Source organism: Salvelinus fontinalis, unplaced genomic scaffold, assembly GCF_029448725.1.
Source record: "Salvelinus fontinalis isolate EN_2023a unplaced genomic scaffold, ASM2944872v1 scaffold_1739, whole genome shotgun sequence".
NCBI lineage: Eukaryota > Metazoa > Chordata > Actinopteri > Salmoniformes > Salmonidae > Salvelinus > Salvelinus fontinalis.
The window spans coordinates 7,501-29,353 of NW_026601948.1; the positions used below are offsets into that span (position 1 = coordinate 7,501).

At 44.7% G+C, this 21,853-nt stretch overlaps 1 protein-coding gene across 1 annotated transcript; it reads left to right on the top strand.

Annotated features, from left to right (window-relative positions):
- Positions 1–1,377: 1,377 nt before the first annotated feature.
- On the top strand, positions 1,378–21,302 carry LOC129849848 (complement C1q tumor necrosis factor-related protein 1-like). The gene is made up of 4 exons (XM_055916588.1): positions 1,378–2,524; positions 7,160–7,384; positions 19,115–19,366; positions 20,206–21,302. Exons 2-4 carry the CDS (start codon positions 7,171–7,173, stop codon positions 20,499–20,501), a joined length of 762 nt encoding a protein of 253 aa, XP_055772563.1. The 5' UTR covers positions 1,378–2,524; positions 7,160–7,170; the 3' UTR covers positions 20,502–21,302.
- Positions 21,303–21,853: the final 551 nt, after the last annotated feature.

The window sequence follows — 21,853 nt, forward strand, 5'->3', positions numbered from 1 at the left end:
CACACACACACACACACACACACACACACACACACACACACACACACACACACACACACACACAGCCTAGCAGTCAAATCCACACTGTCATTAGTAAAGTCAGGATAGAGTGGTGACACAAGGTATAGGACTGACAAGCTGTCACTGGGGAAATAAAGGCTATCTTAGATAGCAGAGAGAGAGAGAGAGAGAGAGAGAGAGAGAGAGAGAGAGAGAGAGAGAGAGAGAGAGAGAGGAGGGGGGAGGGAAGAGAGAGAGGAGGGGATGAGAGATAGAGAGAGAGCGAGAGAGAGGCAGGGGTAGAAAGAAACAGAGGGAGAGAGGAGTGAGGGAGAGAGAGAGAGAGAGAGAGATGAGAGGGAGGGATAGAGAGAGAGGGAAGAGAGAGAGGAGGGGGGATGAGAGATAGAGAGAGAGCGAGAGAGAGAGGCAGGGGTAGAAAGAAACAGAGGGAGAGAGGAGTGAGGGAGAGAGAGAGAGGGAGGGATAGAGAGGAGGGAGAGAGGAGTGAGGGAGAGAGAGAGAGAGGGAGGGGTAGAAAAAAACAGAGGGAGAGAGGAGTGAGGGAGACAGAGGTAAAAGATGAGAGGGAGGGATAGAAGGAAACAGAGGGAGAGAGGAGTGAGGGAGACAGAGGTAAAAGATGAGAGGGAGGGATAGAAGGAAACAGAGGGAGAGAGGAGTGAGGGAGACAGAGGTAAAATATGAGAGGGAGGGATAGAAGGAAACAGAGGGAGAGAGAGAGGAGAGAGAGAGGGAGAGAGAGGAGTGAGGGAAGAGAGATAGAGAGAGAGCGAGGGAGGGATAGAAAGAAACAGAGGGATAGAGAGGAGTGAGGGAAGAGAGAGAGGAGGGGGATGAGAGAGAGGAGGGGGGATGAGAGAGAGAGAGCGAGAGAGAGGGAGGGATAGAAAGAAACAGAGGGAGAGAGGAGTGAGGGAGGCAGAGGTAAAAGATGACAACACTGAATGAAAAATGATTCAGATCAACTTTAATGTGCTATTCTATGAAGACAGTTTGTTAGTTTATTTATTTATTCATCATTTATTTATGTAACCTTTATTTCACTAGGCAAGTCAGTTAAGAACAAATTCTTATTTACAAAGACGGCCTACACCGGTCAAACCCGGACGACGCTGAGCCAACTGTGCGCTGCCCTATGGGACTCCCAATCACGGCCGGTTGTGATACAGCCTGGAATATAGTTAGAACCAGGGTGTAGTGACTCCTCTACCACTGAGATGCAGTGCCTCAGACCGCTGAACCAGGGTCTGTAGTGACTCCTCTAGCACTGAGATGCAGTGCCTTAGACCGCTGAACCAGGGTCTGTAGTGACTCCTCACCACTGAGATGCAGTGCCTCAGACCGCTGAACCAGGGTCTGTAGTGACTCCTCTACCACTGAGATGCAGTACCTCAGACCGCTGAACCAGGGTCTGTAGTGACTCCTCACCACTGAGATGCAGTACCTCAGACCGCTGAACCAGGGTCTGTAGTGACTCCTCACCACTGAGATGCAGTGCCTCAGACCGCTGAACCAGGGTCTGTAGTGACTCCTCTACCACTGAGATGCAGTACCTCAGACCGCTGAACCAGGGTCTGTAGTGACTCCTCACCACTGAGATGCAGTACCTCAGACCGCTGAACCAGGGTCTGTAGTGACTCCTCACCACTGAGATGCAGTACCTCAGACCGCTGAACCAGGGTCTGTAGTGACTCCTCTAGCACTGAGATGCAGTACCTCAGACCGCTGAACCAGGGTCTGTAGTGACTCCTCACCACTGAGATGCAGTACCTCAGACCGCTGAACCAGGGTCTGTAGTGACTCCTCACCACTGAGATGCAGTACCTCAGACCGCTGAACCAGGGTCTGTAGTGACTCCTCACCACTGAGATGCAGTACCTCAGACCGCTGAACCAGGGTCTGTAGTGACTCCTCACCACTGAGATGCAGTACCTCAGACCGCTGAACCAGGGTCTGTAGTGACTCCTCACCACTGAGATGCAGTACCTCAGACCGCTGAACCAGGGTCTGTAGTGACTCCTCTAGCACTGAGATGCAGTGCCTCAGACCGCTCGGGAGCCCTGAGTTAAAGAGGTAAATGTTATAACTGGCACAGAAATACGAACGCATAGACGCCAAGAGTCTACTTGGCAGACAGGGACGAAGAAGAAAGAGAAGAACATATGATAAAGAAGATGTTAAATGAGCTCTGATGGAGGTTTAGTGTACAGCTGAACTACTCTGACAGAGAGTAGTACACTGCAGACTTGTCTTAGTAGTAGATGTGTACTTTAGGGAGGGGTGGAGGGATGGAGGGAGTCATCGAGAGAGGAGAGAACGGGAGGATGAGTTATCATCAGCGAGGAGGGGGAAAAGACAGGGAGGGAGGTGGAGGCAAGCAATCTACGTTTAGGAGAGAGAGCGGCTGAGTAAAGTTTCTTACCCCGTTTCAACATTTTTCTCGCGCACAGCTGGTCCTCAACACCAATACATTCGCGAGCATCGCCAGCAGGAACTCAAGGTAAGTGAATCAGGACTTTGTCAAATGGAAACTGTATAATGACATTGTTATATCTATTGCTGACAAGTCAACTAATTGTTTCCATGAATGCACGCGGATGCAGAACACGTTTTTCTGCCGCTTGCTTCCCCAGTGAATGTATTTTATTCCCCCGTTGGAAATAAGTTACTCGCAACAGAAGCCAACTCAGCAGTGTTCTGTGCATTTGCGCCTGAATGGGAACTAGAATAATATTTTCGGAGATGCACGTTGCTACAAGTAGTTATTTTCTTCGGCTTTTTGTATAAGGATGTGTTCCATATAAATGTAAGCTGTGCGTCTGTAGACGTGGCTGCTATAATGAATCCATTCTGACAGAAAGACTACCGGGTACTGTAGGCGTTCTCTCTCTCTGGGTCAATTCTACAATGTTGACAGAATAACGCTTACAATGCACACACGAACAACACATTCAGTAGGCTATACAAATATTTGCATACAACACGGTACATTTGCATTTGATGTAAAAAAAATATAGATGTATATTATTTGTTGTCTTTTGAACTTGGCTGAACTGTAGCCTAAGTAGGCTATAGCCAAGCTACTGACCTATAACGTATTAAGTTATTTATAACTGATTACTTTAAAGTATGATGACAGATGCCAAAGACATTTAAAAGGGCAATCTGCGATTCCAACAACAACAAAGCAGGGGCCCTTCCACTGTTTTGCAAAAACAGCTTTAAAAAAATGTGTGGTGGATAAAGAGATCTTGAACTATTGGGTTCTTAAATGACTGACAGTCTCAATCACCTGGACTAATTTTCTCTCTCTGTTGCTAATACTGTAAAATAAAAATGTGAAGACTGTCAGTACTGTTATTTTGGTACTAGTGTTACTGTTGGTCAATATTGGCACGCCATCGTGCCCAGCAGGGAATCATCAAACTGTAAAACGTAGGTTATCTCATAACTTCCCACAGAGGGAAACTAAAGCTTCCTCCCTTCTTTCTCGTCATCCTTTCATCCATCCATCATTCTCACCATTGATCCGTCTTTTTAAAGATTGTTAACATTCCAGGAGTTGTGTAAAACACCAGGGATTTCCTCTTTGGCCCTATCGCTCTGATTCACACACACACACACACACACACACACACACACACACACACACACACACACACACACACACACACACACACACACACACACACACACACACACACACACACACACACACACACACACACACACACACACACACACACACACACACACACGCACTCACACACACATAGTGCTTGCACACGGAAACGCGCACACACACACATACAGTAAATGCACATGCTTGCATGCACACATACTCCCCTACACACATACACACTCATCCATTCTCGCTCTCTCTCTCTCCCTTCCTCCAATCCATCCTCTACAGTGTTGTCCAACTCTAAACTCTCAACATGTGTCTCTCTCAACCCCCGAGCCAAACCCTTCTCTAAATACTGTGAACTCAAACTGGTCGTAAATGTCAGTAGTGAAATCCAAGTGGGTTTCTCACCTCTCCTCTCCTCAAGCAGGAAGTACCAGGTTTATTCAGGTAACGGTTTGTGATGCTACTTAGTGTTCATGTCTCACTGATACCTCCTGATGTGACCAGATCATTCAGACACCAAGGAAGTGAGAAAACTTAGCCTGCCTCTGATGTTCTCACTAGACGGCCAAGCTGTAAAGTCTATATTGTCTATATAGTAAAAAGGTATGGGAACAGGTTAGCAGTGTGGTTAAGGTTAGGGTTAGGTTTCAAATCAGATTTTAAGAAGATGAATTGTAGAGCTAGGCAGGGCTTCTGACTTTGCATCTTGACCAGACAGGGACAACTCTAATGTGGGCTGAGTTTTCTAATAGAACCCATAACTCTCTTACATGGACAATACATTCTCCTATAAGTTTCAGTCTCGATTACTCCTGCAATTCAGGGACTTCAAGATATTTAACCTGCTTTAGTTAAAGCCAAGGAAATCACTGGTACTGGACAAATGCTTGTGAACTTTTTTATTTGATCAGATTAGAAGTTAAATGCACAAAGACTCGAGTGTTTAGAGTTATGGAAAGCTGCGTCTCATCTAGAATTAACCGGTCTCTTCTCTCTTTCTCTCTCTCTGACTCTCTGACTCTCTCACTCTCTCCCTTCCCCCCTTCTCTTTCCACCAACCCTGCTCCCTCTCTCTCCTCTCTCTACCTCCCTGACCAATGATGTAACACACAAAGTGATTGGCTGTCTAGGACCTCCAGTGTGTCAACCCAGGCCTGATGCCAGAATCAAATTAGAGAGTGTGATAGTGTGTGAGAGAGAGAGAGAGAGAAAGAGAGTGTGTGAGTGAGTGAGTGAGTGAGTGAGTGAGAAATAGAAAGGGAGAGACATAGAGAGAGAGAGAGAGAGAGAGAGAGAGAGAGACAGAGAGAGAGAGACAGAGAGACAGAGAGAGAGAGAGAGAGAGAGAGAGAGAGAGAGAGAGAGAGAGAGAGAGAGAGAGAGAGAGAGAGAGAGAGAGAGAGAGAGAGAGAGAGAGAGAGAGTGAACATGGGTTCTATGGTGTGTGTATACTGGGCTTGCTGACCTGTTCCTGTCCCACTAACAGATGTCTTGTAGAGACACTGGAAATGTGTGTCCAACCGTGAGCTCATGTGGACATGGCTGGCAGCCAATGTTAATGTTTTCATATGGTTGTTTGGTAATGTTTACATGTACAGAGGGGATGTGGTAATACAGTGGTAATGTTTACATGTACAGAGTGGATGTGGTAATACAGTGGTAATGTTTACATGTACAGAGTGGATGTGGTAATACGGTGGTAATGTTTACATGTACAGGGGGGATGTGGTAATACAGTGGTAATGTTTACATGTACAGAGTGGATGTGGTAATACAGTGGTAATGTTTACATGTACAGAGGGGATGTGGTAATACGGTGGTAATGTTTACATGTACAGAGTGGATGTGGTAATACGGTGGTAATGTTTACATGTACAGAGTGGATGTGGTAATACAGTGGTAATGTTTACATGTACAGAGTGGATGTGGTAATACGGTGGTAATGTTAACATGTACAGAGGGGATGTGGTAATACGGTGGTAATGTTTATATGTACAGAGGGGATGTGGTAATACGGTGGTAATGTTTACATGTACAGAGTGGATGTGGTAATACGGTGGTAATGTTTACATGTACAGAGTGGATGTGGTAATACAGTGGAAATGTTTACATGTACAGAGGGGATGTGGTAATACGGTGGTAATGTTTACATGTACAGAGTGGATGTGGTAATACAGTGGTAATGTTTACATGTACAGAGTGGATGTGGTAATACAGTGGTAATGTTTACATGTACAGAGGGGATGTGGTAATACAGTGGTAATGTTTACATGTACAGAGGGGATGTGGTAATACAGTGGTAATGTTTACATGTACAGAGTGGATGTGGTAATACAGTGGTAATGTTTACATGTACAGAGGGGATGTGGTAACACGGTGGCAATGTTTACATGTACAGAGGGGATGTGGTAATACAGTGGTAATGTTTACATGTACAGAGTGGATGTGGTAATACGGTGGTAATGTTTACATGTACAGAGTGGATGTGGTAATACAGTGGTAATGTTTACATGTACAGAGTGGATGTGGTAATACAGTGGTAATGTTTACATGTACAGAGGGGATGTTGTAATACGGTGGTAATGTTTACATGTACAGATTGGATGTGGTAATACGGTGGTAATGTTTACATGTACAGAGTGGATGTGGTAATACAGTGGTAATGTTTACATGTACAGAGTGGATGTGGTAATACAGTGGTAATGTTTACATGTACAGAGGGGATGTGGTAATACGGTGGTAATGTTTACATGTACAGAGGGGATGTGGTAATACAGTGGTAATGTTTATATGTACAGAGTGGATGTGGTAATACAGTGGTAATGTTTACATGTACAGAGTGGATGTGGTAATACAGTGGTAATGTTTACATGTACAGAGGGGATGTGGTAATACAGTGGTAATGTTTATATGTACAGAGTGGATGTGGTAATACAGTGGTAATGTTTATATGTACAGAGGGGATGTGGTAATACAGTGGTAATGTTTACATGTACAGAGTGGATGTGGTAATACAGTGGTAATGTTTACATGTACAGAGGGGATGTGGTAATACAGTGGTAATGTTTACATGTACAGAGTGGATGTGGTAATACAGTGGTAATGTTTATATGTACAGAGTGGATGTGGTAATACGGTGGTAATGTTTACATGTACAGAGTGGATGTGGTAATACAGTGGCAATGTTTTGATGTGTATTACAGTGCAGGTGTGAGCATGAGCAGGTAGGTTGAGTGACACACACACACACACACACACACACACACACACACACACACACACACACACACACACACACACACACACACACACACACACACACACACACACACACACACACACACACACAAAAGAGAAGTGATCATGGCCCGTACATGAGCCAATACCAACACATCCAGCTGTCCCTGATCTCACTCATTACCTTACCTTCTCTCTCCCCACATCTCTCTCTCTCCTTCCCTCCCTCCCTCCCTATTTCCCTCCCTCCCTTTCGCTCTCCCGCAGGTGTGGTCATCATGTTGGGGGTGTGTCTGTCCGTCCTATTGCTCCTACCCCTGGCCTCGTTTATCCCCTCCCCCTCCAGACCTCCCCCAAGAGGGAATCCACTCTCTGTATGCAGACGATGCTGCGACCCCCTGCAGCCCCCAGAATCCTCTGCTGCACGCCCTGCCAACCACGCCGCCGCCATGCCAGAGGTCCACACCTACATCAACATGACCATACTCAAAGGTAAGGGACAACACACACACACACACACACACACACACACACACGCACACACACCAGTACATTATCAGTATCTTAGATAACCAACCTCAAAGGTACAGTACAAAGAAACATCCCAACAGACAAGATGAGATATAGGCATTGCCTTAGAGCAACGTTTCCCCAGCCAGTCCTCCAAAACGAGCCTTTATGAGGATGTGACAGCTTATTGAAAAGAAGACACTTGGCATGATCAGTAATCAGCCAGGCCAGCGTTCTTATAGAACAAAGAACACACACAGAATGCACAGGGAATCAAACCGAACACTCACATACCACAGACACACACACACACAGACACACACACACACACACACAGACACACACACACACACAGACACACACACACACACACACACTCTTCAAAGAGATAAAGGCCTTGTGTTAAATTTCTAAGCCTTATCCCTCTAAAATAGTCCAGGAGACATGTATGTAATGTATTGTTTCATCTGATGTGTGTTTGTGTGTGGTTATGGTTTTATCTGTGTTCTGTGATAGAGATTCCATGTCAGGTTTAGCTGACCCCTGACCCTATCCCAAAAACAACAGGTAGTTACGTTTCTCTCACTGAGAAGCGTGGCACACACATGGACATGCACACGCACACAATCTAAAAAAACCTCTAGATTAATTGAAATCCTTGTTTAGAGTGAGGGAGGGAGGGAGGGAGGGAGGGAGGGAGGGAGGGACGGTGGGAGGGAGGGAGGGAGGGAGGGTGGGAGGCTCCCAGAAGGCATTATTCACCTGGCACTGAACCTGATGATGTGGCTGAAAACACACACACAGATAAATACACACCCACACACCCTCATATAATCAAGCAGTGCAGTGTGTGAGAGGATTGATATTAATACACTGCAACAAACCAGTTTAGTTAGAAAAGAGGCACTGGCTCTATATATATAGAGACTAACTATATATATAGAGACTAACTATATAAATACTATATATAGAGACTAACTATATATATAGAGACTAACTATATAAATACTATATATAGAGACTAACTATATATATAGAGACTAACTATATATATACTATATATAGAGACTAACTATATATATAGAGACTAACTATATGAAGACATTATATATAGAGACTAACTACATATATAGAGAGACTAACTATATAAAGACGATATATATAGAGACTAACTATATATATATAGAGACTGACTATATAAAGACGATATATATAGAGACTAACTATATGAAGACTATATATATAGAGACTAACTATATAAAGACGATATATATAGAGACTAACTATATATATAGAGACTAACTATATAAAGACCATATATATCGAGACTAACTATATGAAGACCATATATATAGAGACTAACTATATGAAGCCTATATATATAGTGACTAACTATATATATATATATAGAGACTGACTATGTAAAGACGATATATATAGAGACTAACTATATGAAGACTATATATAGAGACTAACTATATGAAGACAATATATATAGAGACTAACTATACACAGACCATATATATAGAGACTAACTATATGAAGACTATATATAGAGACTAACTATATATAGAGAGAGACTAACTATATGAAGACAATATATATAGAGACTAACTATATAAAAACTATATATATATATTAATACTAACTGTAGCTAACTAAGTCTAACTATATAAAGACTATATATATAGAGACTAACTATATGAAGACTATATATATAGAGACTAACTATATGAAGACCATATATATAGAGACTAACTTGGTAAAGACTTTATATATAGAGACTAACTATATAAAGACTATATACAGTGGGGAGAACAAGTATTTGATACACTGACAATTTTGCAGGTTTTCCTACTTACAAATCATGTAGAGGTCTGTAATTGTTATCATATGTACACTTCAACTGTGAGAGACGGAATCTAAAACAAAAATCCAGAAAATCACATTGTATTATTTTTAAGTTATTAATTTGTATTTTATTGCATGACATAAGTTTTTGATACATCAGAAAATCAGAGCTTAATATTTGGTACAGAAACCTTTGTTTGCAATTACAGAGATCATACGTTTCCTGTAGTTCTTGACCAGGTTTGCACACACTGCAGCAGGGATTTTGGCCCACTCCTCTATACAGACCTTCTCCAGATTCTTCAGGTGTCGGGGCTGTCGCTTGGGCAATACGGACTTTCAGCTCCCTCCAAAGATGTTCTATTGGGTTCAGGTCTGGAGACTGGCAAGGCACTCCAGGACCTTGAGATGCTTCTTACGGAGCCACTCCTTAGTTGCCCTGGCTGTGTGTTTCGGGTCATTGTTATGCTGGAAGACCCAGCCACGACCCATCTTCAATGCTCTTACTGAGGGAAGGAGGTTGTTGGCCAAGATCTCGCGATACATGGCCCCATCCATCCTCCCCTCAATACGGTGCAGTCGTCCTGTCCCCTTTGCAGAAACCTCCATGCTTCATGGTTGGGATGGTGTTCTTGGGGTTGTACTCATCCTTCTTCTTCCTCCAAACACGGCGAGTGCAGGTTTTCTTGAGGAAAACCTGCAAAATCGGCAGTGTATCCAATACTTGTTCTCCCCAGTGTATACAGAGACTAACTATATAAAGACTATATATATATAGACTAACTATATAACGACTATATATATAGAGAGACTAACTATATGAAGACAACATATATAGAGACTAACTATATAAAGACGATATAGAGACTAACCATATAAAGACGATATAGAGAGACTAACTATATGAAGACGATATAGAGACTAACTATATAAAGACTATATATATAGAGAGACTAACTATTGCTAACTTGGCAAGTCAGTTAAGAACAAATTCTTATTTACAAGGACGGCCTACACCGGCCAATATATATATATATATATATATATATATATTTACAGTGGGGCAAAAAAGTATTTAGTCAGTGTAACAGTCCTGACCTATTTATGTTAGTTTTTATGTGTTTTTGGTCAGGGCATGTGTTTTGGGTGGGCAGTCTATGTTATCTGTTTCTATGTTGGTTTCGGTTTGCCTGGTATGGCTCTTGATTAGAGGCAGGTGGTTTGCATTTTCCTCTAATCAAGAGTCATATTTAGGTAGGGCATTCTCACTGTTTGTTTGTGGGTGATTGTCTCCTGTGATGTCTTCGTTATGTTAGATGTATTCACTTTTGGAGCTGTTTGGCTGTTCGTATGTTTCGATGTCCGTTCCTGTTCGTGAGTTTACGTTTGTCCATGTAAGTTTATGTTCAGGTTGCGTGTACGTCGTTTTCTTATTTTGTAGTTTGTTAAAGTGTTTGTTTTCCTGTCATCAGTTTTCGTATTAATAAAAAGGATGGCATATTTCCCTGACTCCGCATATTGGTCTGAAGATCCTTCTCTCCTCACCTCTTCCGAGGATGAGGAAAGCGACAGCTCTTACAGAATCACCCACCAAAATACAGAGACCAAGCGGTATGGGAATGCTCGACGGAGCAACAAGGACTTTTGGACTTGGGAGGAGATCCTGTCTGGTAGAGGACCCTGGGCGCAAACTGGAGAACATCGCTGCTCTCGTGAGAAGAGTGAGGCAGCCACAGCCCAGGAGCGGTGGTTTAAGGAGGCAGCTAGGAGACGTGGATGGAAGCCGGAGAATCAAGCTCGAAACCGGAATTATGAGGGGACACGTCTTGCACGGAAGCCCGAAAAGCCCGTGAGTAACTCCCAAAAATTTCTTGGGGGGGGGCTAAAGGGTAGTGGGCCAAGGGCAGGTAGGAGACCTGCGCCCACTTCCCAGGCTAACCGTGGAGAGCGGGAGTACGGGCAGACACCGTGTTACGCAGTAGAGCGCACGGTGTCTCCTGTACGTGTGCATAGCCCGGTGCGGGTTATTCCACCTCCCCGCACTGGTAGGGCTAGATTGGGCATTGAGCCAGGTGTCATGAGGCCGGCTCAACGCGTCTGGTCTCCAGTGCGTCTCCTCGGGCCGGCATACATGGCACCTGCCTTACGCATGGTTTCCCCGGTTCGCCTGCATAGCCCAGTGCGGGCTATTCCACCTCGCCGCACTGGCAGGGCGACCGGGAGCATTCAACCAGGTAAGGTTGGGCAGGCTCAATGCTCAAGAGAGCCAGTACGCCTGCACGGTCCGGTATTTCCGGCGCCACCTCCCCGCCCCAGCCTAGTACCTACAGTGCCTACATTACGCACTAGGCTACCAGTGCATTTCCAGAGCCCTGTTCCTTCTCCACGCACTCTCCCTATAGTGCGTGTATCCAGTTCAGTGCCTCCAGTTCCGGCCCCACGCACTAAGCCACCTGTGCGTCTCCTAAGTCCTGTACACACTGTCACTTCTCCCCGTACTAGTCCTGAGGTGCGTGCCCTCAGCCAGGTGCCACCAGTGCCGGTACCACGCACCAGGTATAGAGTACGCTTTGAGAGTTCAGTGTGCCCTGTCCCTGCTCCACGCACTAGTAGGAAGGTGCTTATCATTAGCCCGGTGCCTCCAGTTCCGGCACCACGCACCAGGTCTACAGTGCGCCTTATCCGGCCAGAGCCATCCGTCTCCCCAGCGCCATCTGAGCCATCCGTCTCCCCAGCGCCATCTGAGCCATCCGTCTCCCCAGCGCCATCTGAGCCATCCGTCTCCCCAGCGCCATCTGAGCCATCCGTCTCCCCAGCGCCATCTGAGCCATCCGTCTCTCCAGCGCCGTCTGAGCCATCCGTCTGCCATGAGCCTGCAAAGCCGCCCGTCTGCCATGAGCCTGCAAAGCCGCCCGTCTGCCATGAGCCTACAGAGCCATCCGCCAGACAGGAGCCGCTAGAGCCGTCAGCCAGACAGGAGCCGCTAGAGTCGTCAGCCAGACAGGATCCGCCAGAGCCGCCAACCAGACAGGATCTGCCAGAGCCGCCAACCAGACAGGATCTGCCAGAGCCGCCAACCAGACAGGATCTGCCAGAGCCGCCAACCAGACAGGATCTGCCAGAGCCGCCAGCGAGCCATGAGCAGCCAGAGCCGTCAGAGAGCCATGAGCAGCCAGAGCCGTCAGAGAGCCATGAGCAGCCAGAGCCGTCAGAGAGCCATGAGCAGCCAGAGCCGTCAGAGAGCCATGAGCAGCCAGAGCCGTCAGAGAGCCATGAGCAGCCAGAGCCGTCAGAGAGCCATGAGCAGCCAGAGCCGTCAGAGAGCCATGAGCAGCCAGAGCCGTCAGAGAGCCATGAGCGTCGAGAGCCGTCAGCCTGCCATGAGCGTCGAGAGCCGTCAGCCTGCCATGAGCGTAGAGAGCCGTCAGCCTGCCATGAGCGTAGAGAGCCGTCAGCCTGCCATGAGCGTAGAGAGCCGTCAGCCTGCCATGAGCGTCGAGAGCCGTCAGTCTGCCATGAGCGTAGAGAGCCGTCAGCCTGCCATGAGCGTAGAGAGCCGTCAGCCTGCCATGAGCGTAGAGAGCCGTCAGCCTGCCATGAGCGTCGAGAGCCGTCAGCCTGCATGGACCTGCCAGAGCCGTCCAAACAGGACCTGCCAGAGTCCTTCAGCCGGGATCTGGTCCTTATCCTGGTGCTGCCCCTTGTTCTGGTGCTGCCCCTTGTCCCGGTGCTACCCCTTGTCCCGGTGCTGCCCCTTGTCCCGGTGCTAGCTGTTTATTTAGGGGAAGGTAGTGTTAGGGTGGTCAGTAGAAGGGGTAGAAAGAAGAGGGGAGTGACTATGGTGGTGCGGGGACAGCGTCCTGAACCGGAACCACCACCGTGGTCAACTGCCCACCCGGACCCTCCCCTGGACTTTGTGCTGGTGCGCCCGGCGTTCGCACCTTGGGGGGGGGGGTACTGTAACAGTCCTGACCTATTTATGTTAGTTTTTATGTGTTTTTGGTCAGGGCATGTGTTTTGGGTGGGCAGTCTATGTTATCTGTTTCTATGTTGGTTTCGGTTTGCCTGGTATGGCTCTTGATTAGAGGCAGGTGGTTTGCATTTTCCTCTAATCAAGAGTCATATTTAGGTAGGGCATTCTCACTGTTTGTTTGTGGGTGATTGTCTCCTGTGATGTCTTCGTTATGTTAGATGTATTCACTTTTGGAGCTGTTTGGCTGTTCGTATGTTTCGATGTCCGTTCCTGTTCGTGAGTTTACGTTTGTCCATGTAAGTTTATGTTCAGGTTGCGTGTACGTCGTTTTCTTATTTTGTAGTTTGTTAAAGTGTTTGTTTTCCTGTCATCAGTTTTCGTATTAATAAAAAGGATGGCATATTTCCCTGACTCCGCATATTGGTCTGAAGATCCTTCTCTCCTCACCTCTTCCGAGGATGAGGAAAGCGACAGCTCTTACAGTCAGCCACCAATTGTGCAAGTTCTCCCACTTAAAAACATGAGGCCTGTAATTTTCATCATATGTACACTTCAACTATGACAGACAAAATGAGGAAAGAAAATCCAGAAAATCACATTGTAGGATTTTTTATGAATTTATTTGCAAATTATGGTGGAAAATAAGTATTTGGTCACCTACAAACAAGCAAGATTTCTGGCTCTCACAGACCTGTAACTTCTTCTTTAAGAGGCTCCTCTGTCCTCCACTCATTACCTGTATTAATGGCACCTGTTTGAACTTGTTATCAGTATAAAAGACACCTGTCCACAACCTCAAACAGTCACACTCCAAACTCCACTATGGCCAAGACCAAAGAGCGGTCAAAGGACACCAGAAACAAAATTGTAGACCTGCACCAGGCTGGGAAGACTGAATCTGCAATAGGTAAGCAGCTTGGTTTGAAGAAATCAACTGTGGGAGCAATTATTAGGAAATGGAAGACATACAAGACCACTGATAATCTCCCTCGATCTGGGGCTACACGCAAGATCTCACCCCGTGGGGTCAAAATGATCACAAGAACGGTGAGCAAAAATCCCAGAACCACACGGGGGGACCTAGTGAATGACCTGCAGAGAGCTGGGACCAAAGTAGCAAAGCCTACCATCAGTAACACACTACGCCGCCAGGGACTCAAATCCTGTAGTGCCAGACGTGTCCCCCTGCTTAAGCCAGTACATGTCCAGGCCTGTCTGAAGTTTGCTAGAGAGCATTTGGATGATCCAGAAGAAGATTGGGAGAATGTCATATGGTCAGATGAAGCCAAAATATAACTTTTTGGTAAAAACTCAACTCGTCATGTTTGGAGGACAAAGAATGCTGAGTTGCATCCAAAGAACACCATACCTACTGTGAAGCATGGGGTGGAAACATCATGCTTTGGGGCTGTTTTTCTGCAAAGGGACCAGGACGACTGATCTGTGTAAAGGAAAGAATGAATGGGGCCATGTATCGTGAGATTTTGAGTGAAAACCTCCTTCCATCAGCAAGGGCATTGAAGATGAAACGTGGCTGGGTCTTTCAGCATGACAATGATCCCAAACACACCGCCTGGGCAACGAAGGAGTGGCTTCGTAAGAAGCATTTCAAGGTCCTGGAGCGGCCTAGCCAGTCTCCAGATCTCAACCCCATAGAAAATCTTTGGAGGGAGTTGAAAGTCTGTGTTGCCCAGCAACAGCCCCAAAACATCACTGCTCTAGAGGAGATCTGCATGGAGGAATGGGCCAAAATACCAGCAACAGTGTGTGAAAACCTTGTGAAGGCTTACAGAAAACGTTTGACCTCTGTCATTTTCAACAAAGGGTATATAACAAAGTATTGAGATAAACTTTTGTTATTGACCAAATACTTATTTTTCACCATAATTTGCAAATAAACTCATTAAAAATCCTACAATGTGATTTTCTGGATTTTTTTTCCTCATTTTGTCTGTCATAGTTGAAGTGTACCTATGATGAAAATTACAGGCCTCTCTCATCTTTTTATGTGGGAGAACTTGCACAATTGGTGGCTAACTAAATACTAACTATAGTTAGTCTCTATATACAGTTGAAGTCAGAAGTTTACATACACTGAGGTTGGAGTCATTAAAACTCGTTTTTCAACCACTCTACAAATGACTTTTGAACAAACTATAGTTTGGCAAGTTGGTTAGGACATCGACTTTGTGCATGACACAAGTATTTTTTCAACAATTGTTTACAGACAGATTATTTCACTTATAATTCACTGTATCACAATTCCAGTGGGTCAGATGTTTACATACACTACGTTCACTGTGCTTAAACAGCTTGGGAAATTCCAGAAAATTATGTCATGGCTTTAGAAGCTTATGAAAGGCTAGTTGACATCATTTGAATCAATTGGAGCTGTACCTGTGGATGTATTTCAAGGCCTACCTTCAAACTCAATGTCTCTTTGCTTGACATCATGGGAAAATCAAAAGAAATCCGCCAAGACCTCAGAAAAAAATTGTAGACCTCCACAAATCTGGTTCATCCTTGGGAGCAATTTCCAAACGCCTGAAGGTACCACGTTCATCTGTACAAAAAATAGTACGCAAGTATAAACACCATGGGACCACGCAGCCGCCATACCGTTCAGGAAGGAGACGCGTTCTGTCTCCTAGAGATGAACATACTTTGGTGCAAAGAGTGTAAATCAATCCCAGAACAACAGCAAAGGGCCTTGTGAAGATGCTGGAGAAACAGGTACAAAAGTATCTATATCCACAGTAAAACGAGTCCTATATCGACATAATCTGAAAGGCCGCTCACCAAGGAAGAGCCACTGCTCCAAAACCGCCATAAAAAAGTCAGACTACGGTGTGCAACTGTACATGGGGCCAAACTCGTACTTTTTGGTGAAATGTCCTCTGGTCTGATGAAACAAAAACAGAACTGTTTGGCCATAATGACCATCATTATGTTTGGAGGAAAAAGGGGGAGGCTTGCAAGCCGAAGAACACCATTCCGTCCGTGAAGCACGGGGGTGGAAGCATCATGTTTTGCGTGTGCTTTGCTGCAGGAGGGACTGGTGCACTTCACAAAATAGATGGCATCATGAGGGGAAATTATGTGGATATATTGAAGCAACATCTCAAGACATCAGTCAAGAAGTTAAAGCTTGGTCGCAAATGGGTCTTCCAAATGGACAATGACCCCAAGCATACTTCCAAAGTGGCGGCAAAATGGCTTAAGGACAACAAAGTCAAGGTATTAGAGTGGCCATCCACAAAGCCCTGACCTCAATCCTATAGAACATTTGTGGGCAGAACAGAAAACTTGTGTGCGAGCAAGGAGGCCTACAAACCTGACTCAGTTACACCAGCTCTGTCAGGAAGAATGGGCCAAAATTCACCCAACTTATTGTGGGAAGCTTGTGGAAGGCTACCCGAAACCTTTGACCCAAGTTAAACAATTTAAAGGCAATGCTACCAAATACTAATTGAGTGTATGTAAACTTCTGACCCACTGGGAATGTGATGAAAGAAATAAAAGCTGAAATAAATCATTCTCTCTACTATTATTCTGACATTTCACATTCTTCAAATAAAGTGGTGATCCTAACTGACCTAAGACAGGGAATTCTTACTTGGATTAAATGTCAAGAATTGTGGAAAACAGAGTTTAAATGTATTTGAACTTCTGACTTCAACTGTATATATATATATATATATATATATATATATATATATATATATATATATATATATATATATATATATATATATATATAGTCTTTATATAGTTAGACCTAGTTAAATAAAGGTTACAAAAAAATATGTATATATATATATAGTAGCAAGAAAAAGTATGTGAACCCTTTGTCATTTCCTGGATTTCTGCATAAATTGGTCATCAAATTTTATCTGATCTTCATCTTAGTCACAACAATAGACAAATATAGTCTGCTTAAACTAATAACACACAAACAATTATACATTTTCATGTCTTTACTGAACACACTGCGTAAACATTCACAGTGCAGGGTGGAAAGAGTATGTGGACTCTTGGATTTAATAACTGGTTGACACTCCTGGCAGCAATAACCTCAACCTAATGTTTTCTGTAGTTGCGTATCAGCCCTGCACAACGGTCAGGAGGAATTTTGGACCATTCCTCTTTACAAAACTGTTTCAGTTGAGCAATATTCTTGGAATGTCTGATGTGAGCTGCTCTCAAGGTCATGCTACAGCATCTCAATTCGGTTAAGGTCAGGACTCTGACTGGGCCATTCCAGAAGGAGTATTTTCTTCTGTTGAAGTCATTCTGTTGTTGATTTACTTCTGTGTTTTGGGTCGTTGTCCTGTTGCATCACCCAATTTCTGTAGAGCTTCAATTGGCGGACAGATAGCCTTACATTCTCCTGCAAAATGTCTTGATGGGAATTCATTTTTCCGTCGATGATAGCAAGCTGTCCAGGCCCTGAGGCAGCAAAGCAGCCACAAACCATGATGCTCCCTCCACCATACTTTACAGTTGGGATGAGGTTTTGATGTTGGTGTGCTGTGCCTTTTTTTCTCCACACATAGTGTTGTGTGTTCCTTCCAAACAACTCAACTTTAGTTTCATCTGTCCACAGAATATTCTGCCAGTAGTGCTGTGGTACATCCAGATGCTTTTTTGCAAACTTCAAACGTGCAGCAATGTTTTTATTGGACAGCAGTGGCTTCTTCCGTAGTGTCCTCCCACGAACACCATTCTTGTTTAGTGTTTTACATATCGTTAACCCGTCAACAGAGATGTTAGCATGTTCCAGAGATTTCTGTAAGTCTTTAGCTGACACTCTGGGATTCTTCTTAACCTCATTGAGCATTCTGTGCTGTTCTCTTGCAGTCATCTCTGCAGGACGGCCACTCCTAGGGAGTGCTGAACTTTCTCCGTTTATAGATAATTTGTCTTATCGTGGACTGATGAACATCAAGGCTTTTAGAGATACTTTTGTAACCCTTTCCAGCTTTAGGCAAGTCAGCAATTCTTTATCTTAGGTCTTCTGAGATCTCTTTTTTTCGAGGCATGGTTCACATCAGGTAATGCTTCATGGGAATAGCAAACTCACATTTTGTGAGTGTTTTTTTATATTGCAGGGCAGCTCTAACAAATGTCTCCAATCTCATCTCATTGATTGGACTCCAGGTTATCAGAGTCCTGACTCCAATTAGTTTTTGGAGAAGTCATTAGCTTAGGGGTTCACATACTTTTTCCAACCTACACTGTGAATGTTTAAATTATGTATTCAATATAGACAAGAAAAATACAATAATTTGTGTGTTATTACTTTAAGCACACTGTGTTTGTCTATTGTTGTGACTTAGAGGAAGATCAGATCACATTTTTTGAACAATTTATGTAGATTCCAGGTAATTCCAAAGGGTTCACATACCTTTTCTTGCAACAGTATATGGAGTCGCTAACTAAGTCTAAATATATGGAGAAATTACTCTCTAAAAGTGGTACTGGTTATTATAAAGCACAATGTCCAGATGCTCTTCAAATTATTGTCCAACTAATAATAAGCATGGCTTGAAGGCTTAACTACAGATCTAGGATCAGTTTACACTATCCTAACCCTAACCATCACTATCTAGACATCAGGAAGAATACTGACCTCACATGTGTGCTAAGAGGCTACTGTATCTACAGCATGATCATTTAAACAGGACCTAGACAAGAAGGGGCCTGTTCAGATCATGTGGTGAAAGCATCAGAGACTTCCATATATGGTCCATGGGTGTGGAAAATCCACTAAGCCCTCGGATAAGGGAGCACACACACACACACACACACACAGCAGAAGAGAGGTATGTCCTTGCTCATCTCAGATAGATCTAGTCTACATATGTTCTTTCTCTTTCCCTCCCCAGGTGATAAAGGCGACAGAGGAGATAAAGGCATGCCAGGGAAAAACGGTAAAGAAGGTCCCCATGGTTACCGGGGTCCCATGGGTCCTCAAGGGACTAAGGGCCAAGCGGGCGCCCCGGGAGATGCCTGTAAGTCGCAGCACTCCTCCTTCTCTGTAGGGAGACGTAAATCCCTCCACAGTATAGACTACTACCAGGCCCTGGTGTTTGACACGGTGTTCGTCAACCTCTACGAGCACTTCAACATGTTCAAAGGTAATTGAAGAACCACAAGGAGGAAACACACACACACACACACACACACACACACACACACACACACACACACAATTTTATTTTGTACTTTATTTTTTTTACCTATTTTTTATGAAAATTTCGTTATATCCATTTGGTAGTTACAGTCTTGTCCAATCGCTGCAACTCCCGTACGGACTCGGGAGAGGCGAAGGTCGAGAGCCATGCGTCCTCCGAAACATGGCCCTGACAAGCCGCACTGCTTCTTGACACTCTGCTCGCTTAACCGGGAAGCCAGCCGCACCAACGTGTCGGAGGAAACACTGCACAACTGTTGACCGTGTCAGCGTGCAGGCGGTCGGCCTGCCACAGGAGTCTGTAGAGCGCGATGGGAGAAGGACATCCCCGCCGGCAAAACCCTCCCCTAACCCAGACACCTCTGGGTCAATTATGCGGCGTCTCATGGGTCTCCCGGTCGCGGCCGGCTGCGACACAGCCAGGTATCGAACCCGGATCTGTAGTGACGCCTCTAGCACTGCGATGCAGTGGCTTAGACCACTGCCCCACTCAGGAGGCCCCACACACTTTTTCCCACATGTTCCAAGGTAAATTCTACTGCTACGTCCGCGGCGTCTACTACTACTCCCATGTCTCTAGAGTGCAGGCTTTTGTTCCAGCCCAGCACTAATAATAATAAAACACCTGATTCCAACACTTTCTCTTCTCTCAAGGTAAATTCTACTGCTTCGTCCCAGGATCAACTTCTTCAACATCACATATTTCCAGGTTTTTGTTCCAGCCCAGCATTAGAACACCTGACTCTAACACTAACTAATCACTTTCTCCTCCTTTCTCTGAAGGTAAATTCTACTGCTTCGTCCCAGGTATCTACTTCTTCAACGTGAACATTCACACGTGGAACTTCAAGGAGACCTACCTCCACCTGATGCACAACGACAAGGAGCAGGTGATCCTGTACGCCCAGCCCAGTGAGAGGTCCATCATGCAGAGTCAGAGTGTTATGATGGACCTGGCGCTGAACGACGAGGTCTGGGTCAGGCTCTACAAGAGGGAGAGGGAGAACGCCGTCTATAGTGATGACGTGGATGTCTATATTACCTTTAATGGATACCTGGTGGCGCCTAGTGTCCAGTGATCAGGGTGGAGGAAGAGGGGGAGGAAACTGTGTTGGATTTAGGTTGTTTTATCATGCCTAAAGTTCAGTGATGAAAAAGGAGGAAAGAAGAGAGGGAACTTGCGCCGGTGTTGGATTTTAGATTTTGCTTGTGCCTATATTGCCTTCAGTGCTCACCAAATTCAAATGAAATCTGGTTTGATTTTGGTTGTCCCTTTGCAGTGCCTTCAGTGCTCACCAAATGGAAACTCTGGGTTGATTTTGATTGTTCCTTTGTGGTGCTTTCAGTGCTCACCAAATGTAAACTCTGTGTTAGATTTTGTTTGTCCTTCCGTTGTGCCTAAAGCAGCCAATGATACAAATGACCTGCACACACGTTTTCCTCTGCCTTACGATGTATTCCTCTCAGGTACTTTGAATGGGGAGGGTTGTGGGCTGCATCACTATGCAGTGTTGTGGAGTCCCAGGCCCAGTGTTGTGTAGTCCTAGTCCCACCAAAAGACATATTTTAAATGTCTTTTCAGTGTCTTTTCAACATCTTTTGATCATAGGCTGGTTTTGGGACTAGACTTCAATGGACCCTGCATTGAACTGTTGCTATGGTGACCTCGAGGAAAGCTTTAAAAGTGGAAAAGGAGAAAATGCCAGCCATATCAAATGAAAATATAGAGATTGTTGAGTAAGTAATGCAAGATTGTATTGATATATATATTAATAACTCAGTGTTATGTGTTTTTATAGAGATTTACTTTCAGCTGCAGAGCAGCTTGTAACATGTAAATATTTGTATAGATTTTTGTTACCTAAAACGTTTTGTCACTAGCCTGGGTGCCAGTTGGTCTTTGTTTTAGCTGAACTGTTAAGGTACTGTTGCTGAATGCAGTTTGAAAAAGTTCTGCATCCAGGCTGGGCTTACCCTAACCCTCTACCACCAGAAACTGGAAATACCTAATTCCATTGTATCAAAACAACACATACTGTATCAGAAAAATATAAACCAAACAATCATTTGTAAAACCCATTCAAACTAGAAGCCCATTCTAAACCAGACCTTCTAGAACCAGTACTCCCCATTGTCAGTTGAACAGGTGAATTCTATCTTTCACCTAGAGGTTAAAGGTCAAACCCTGACCTCCTGACCCCTGCCTGTTTCCCACCGTTAGAGTATACAACCCCTCATTACTGTCAAGATTTGAATATGTCCTAGTAGTGCAATACATGGGGAATAGGGTGCCAAAAGTAGTGCACTGTGTAGGGAATATAAGGTGTGTCCTAGTATGTCATAGTAGTGCACTGTGCAGGGAATATGAGGTGTGTCCTAGTATGGCATAGTAGTGCACTGTGTAGGGAATATAAGGCGTGTCCTAGTATGT

Excerpts from the sequence above, each read along its gene's own strand:
- LOC129849848 (XM_055916588.1), top strand. The coding sequence starts at position 7,171 with ATGTTGGGGGTGTGTCTGTCCGTCCTATTGCTCCTACCCCTGGCCTCG. Across the intron at positions 7,385-19,114 it reads CAACATGACCATACTCAAAG|GTGATAAAGGCGACAGAGGA; the intron begins GTAAGGGACAAC and ends TTCCCTCCCCAG. Across the intron at positions 19,367-20,205 it reads GCACTTCAACATGTTCAAAG|GTAAATTCTACTGCTTCGTC; the intron begins GTAATTGAAGAA and ends CTTTCTCTGAAG.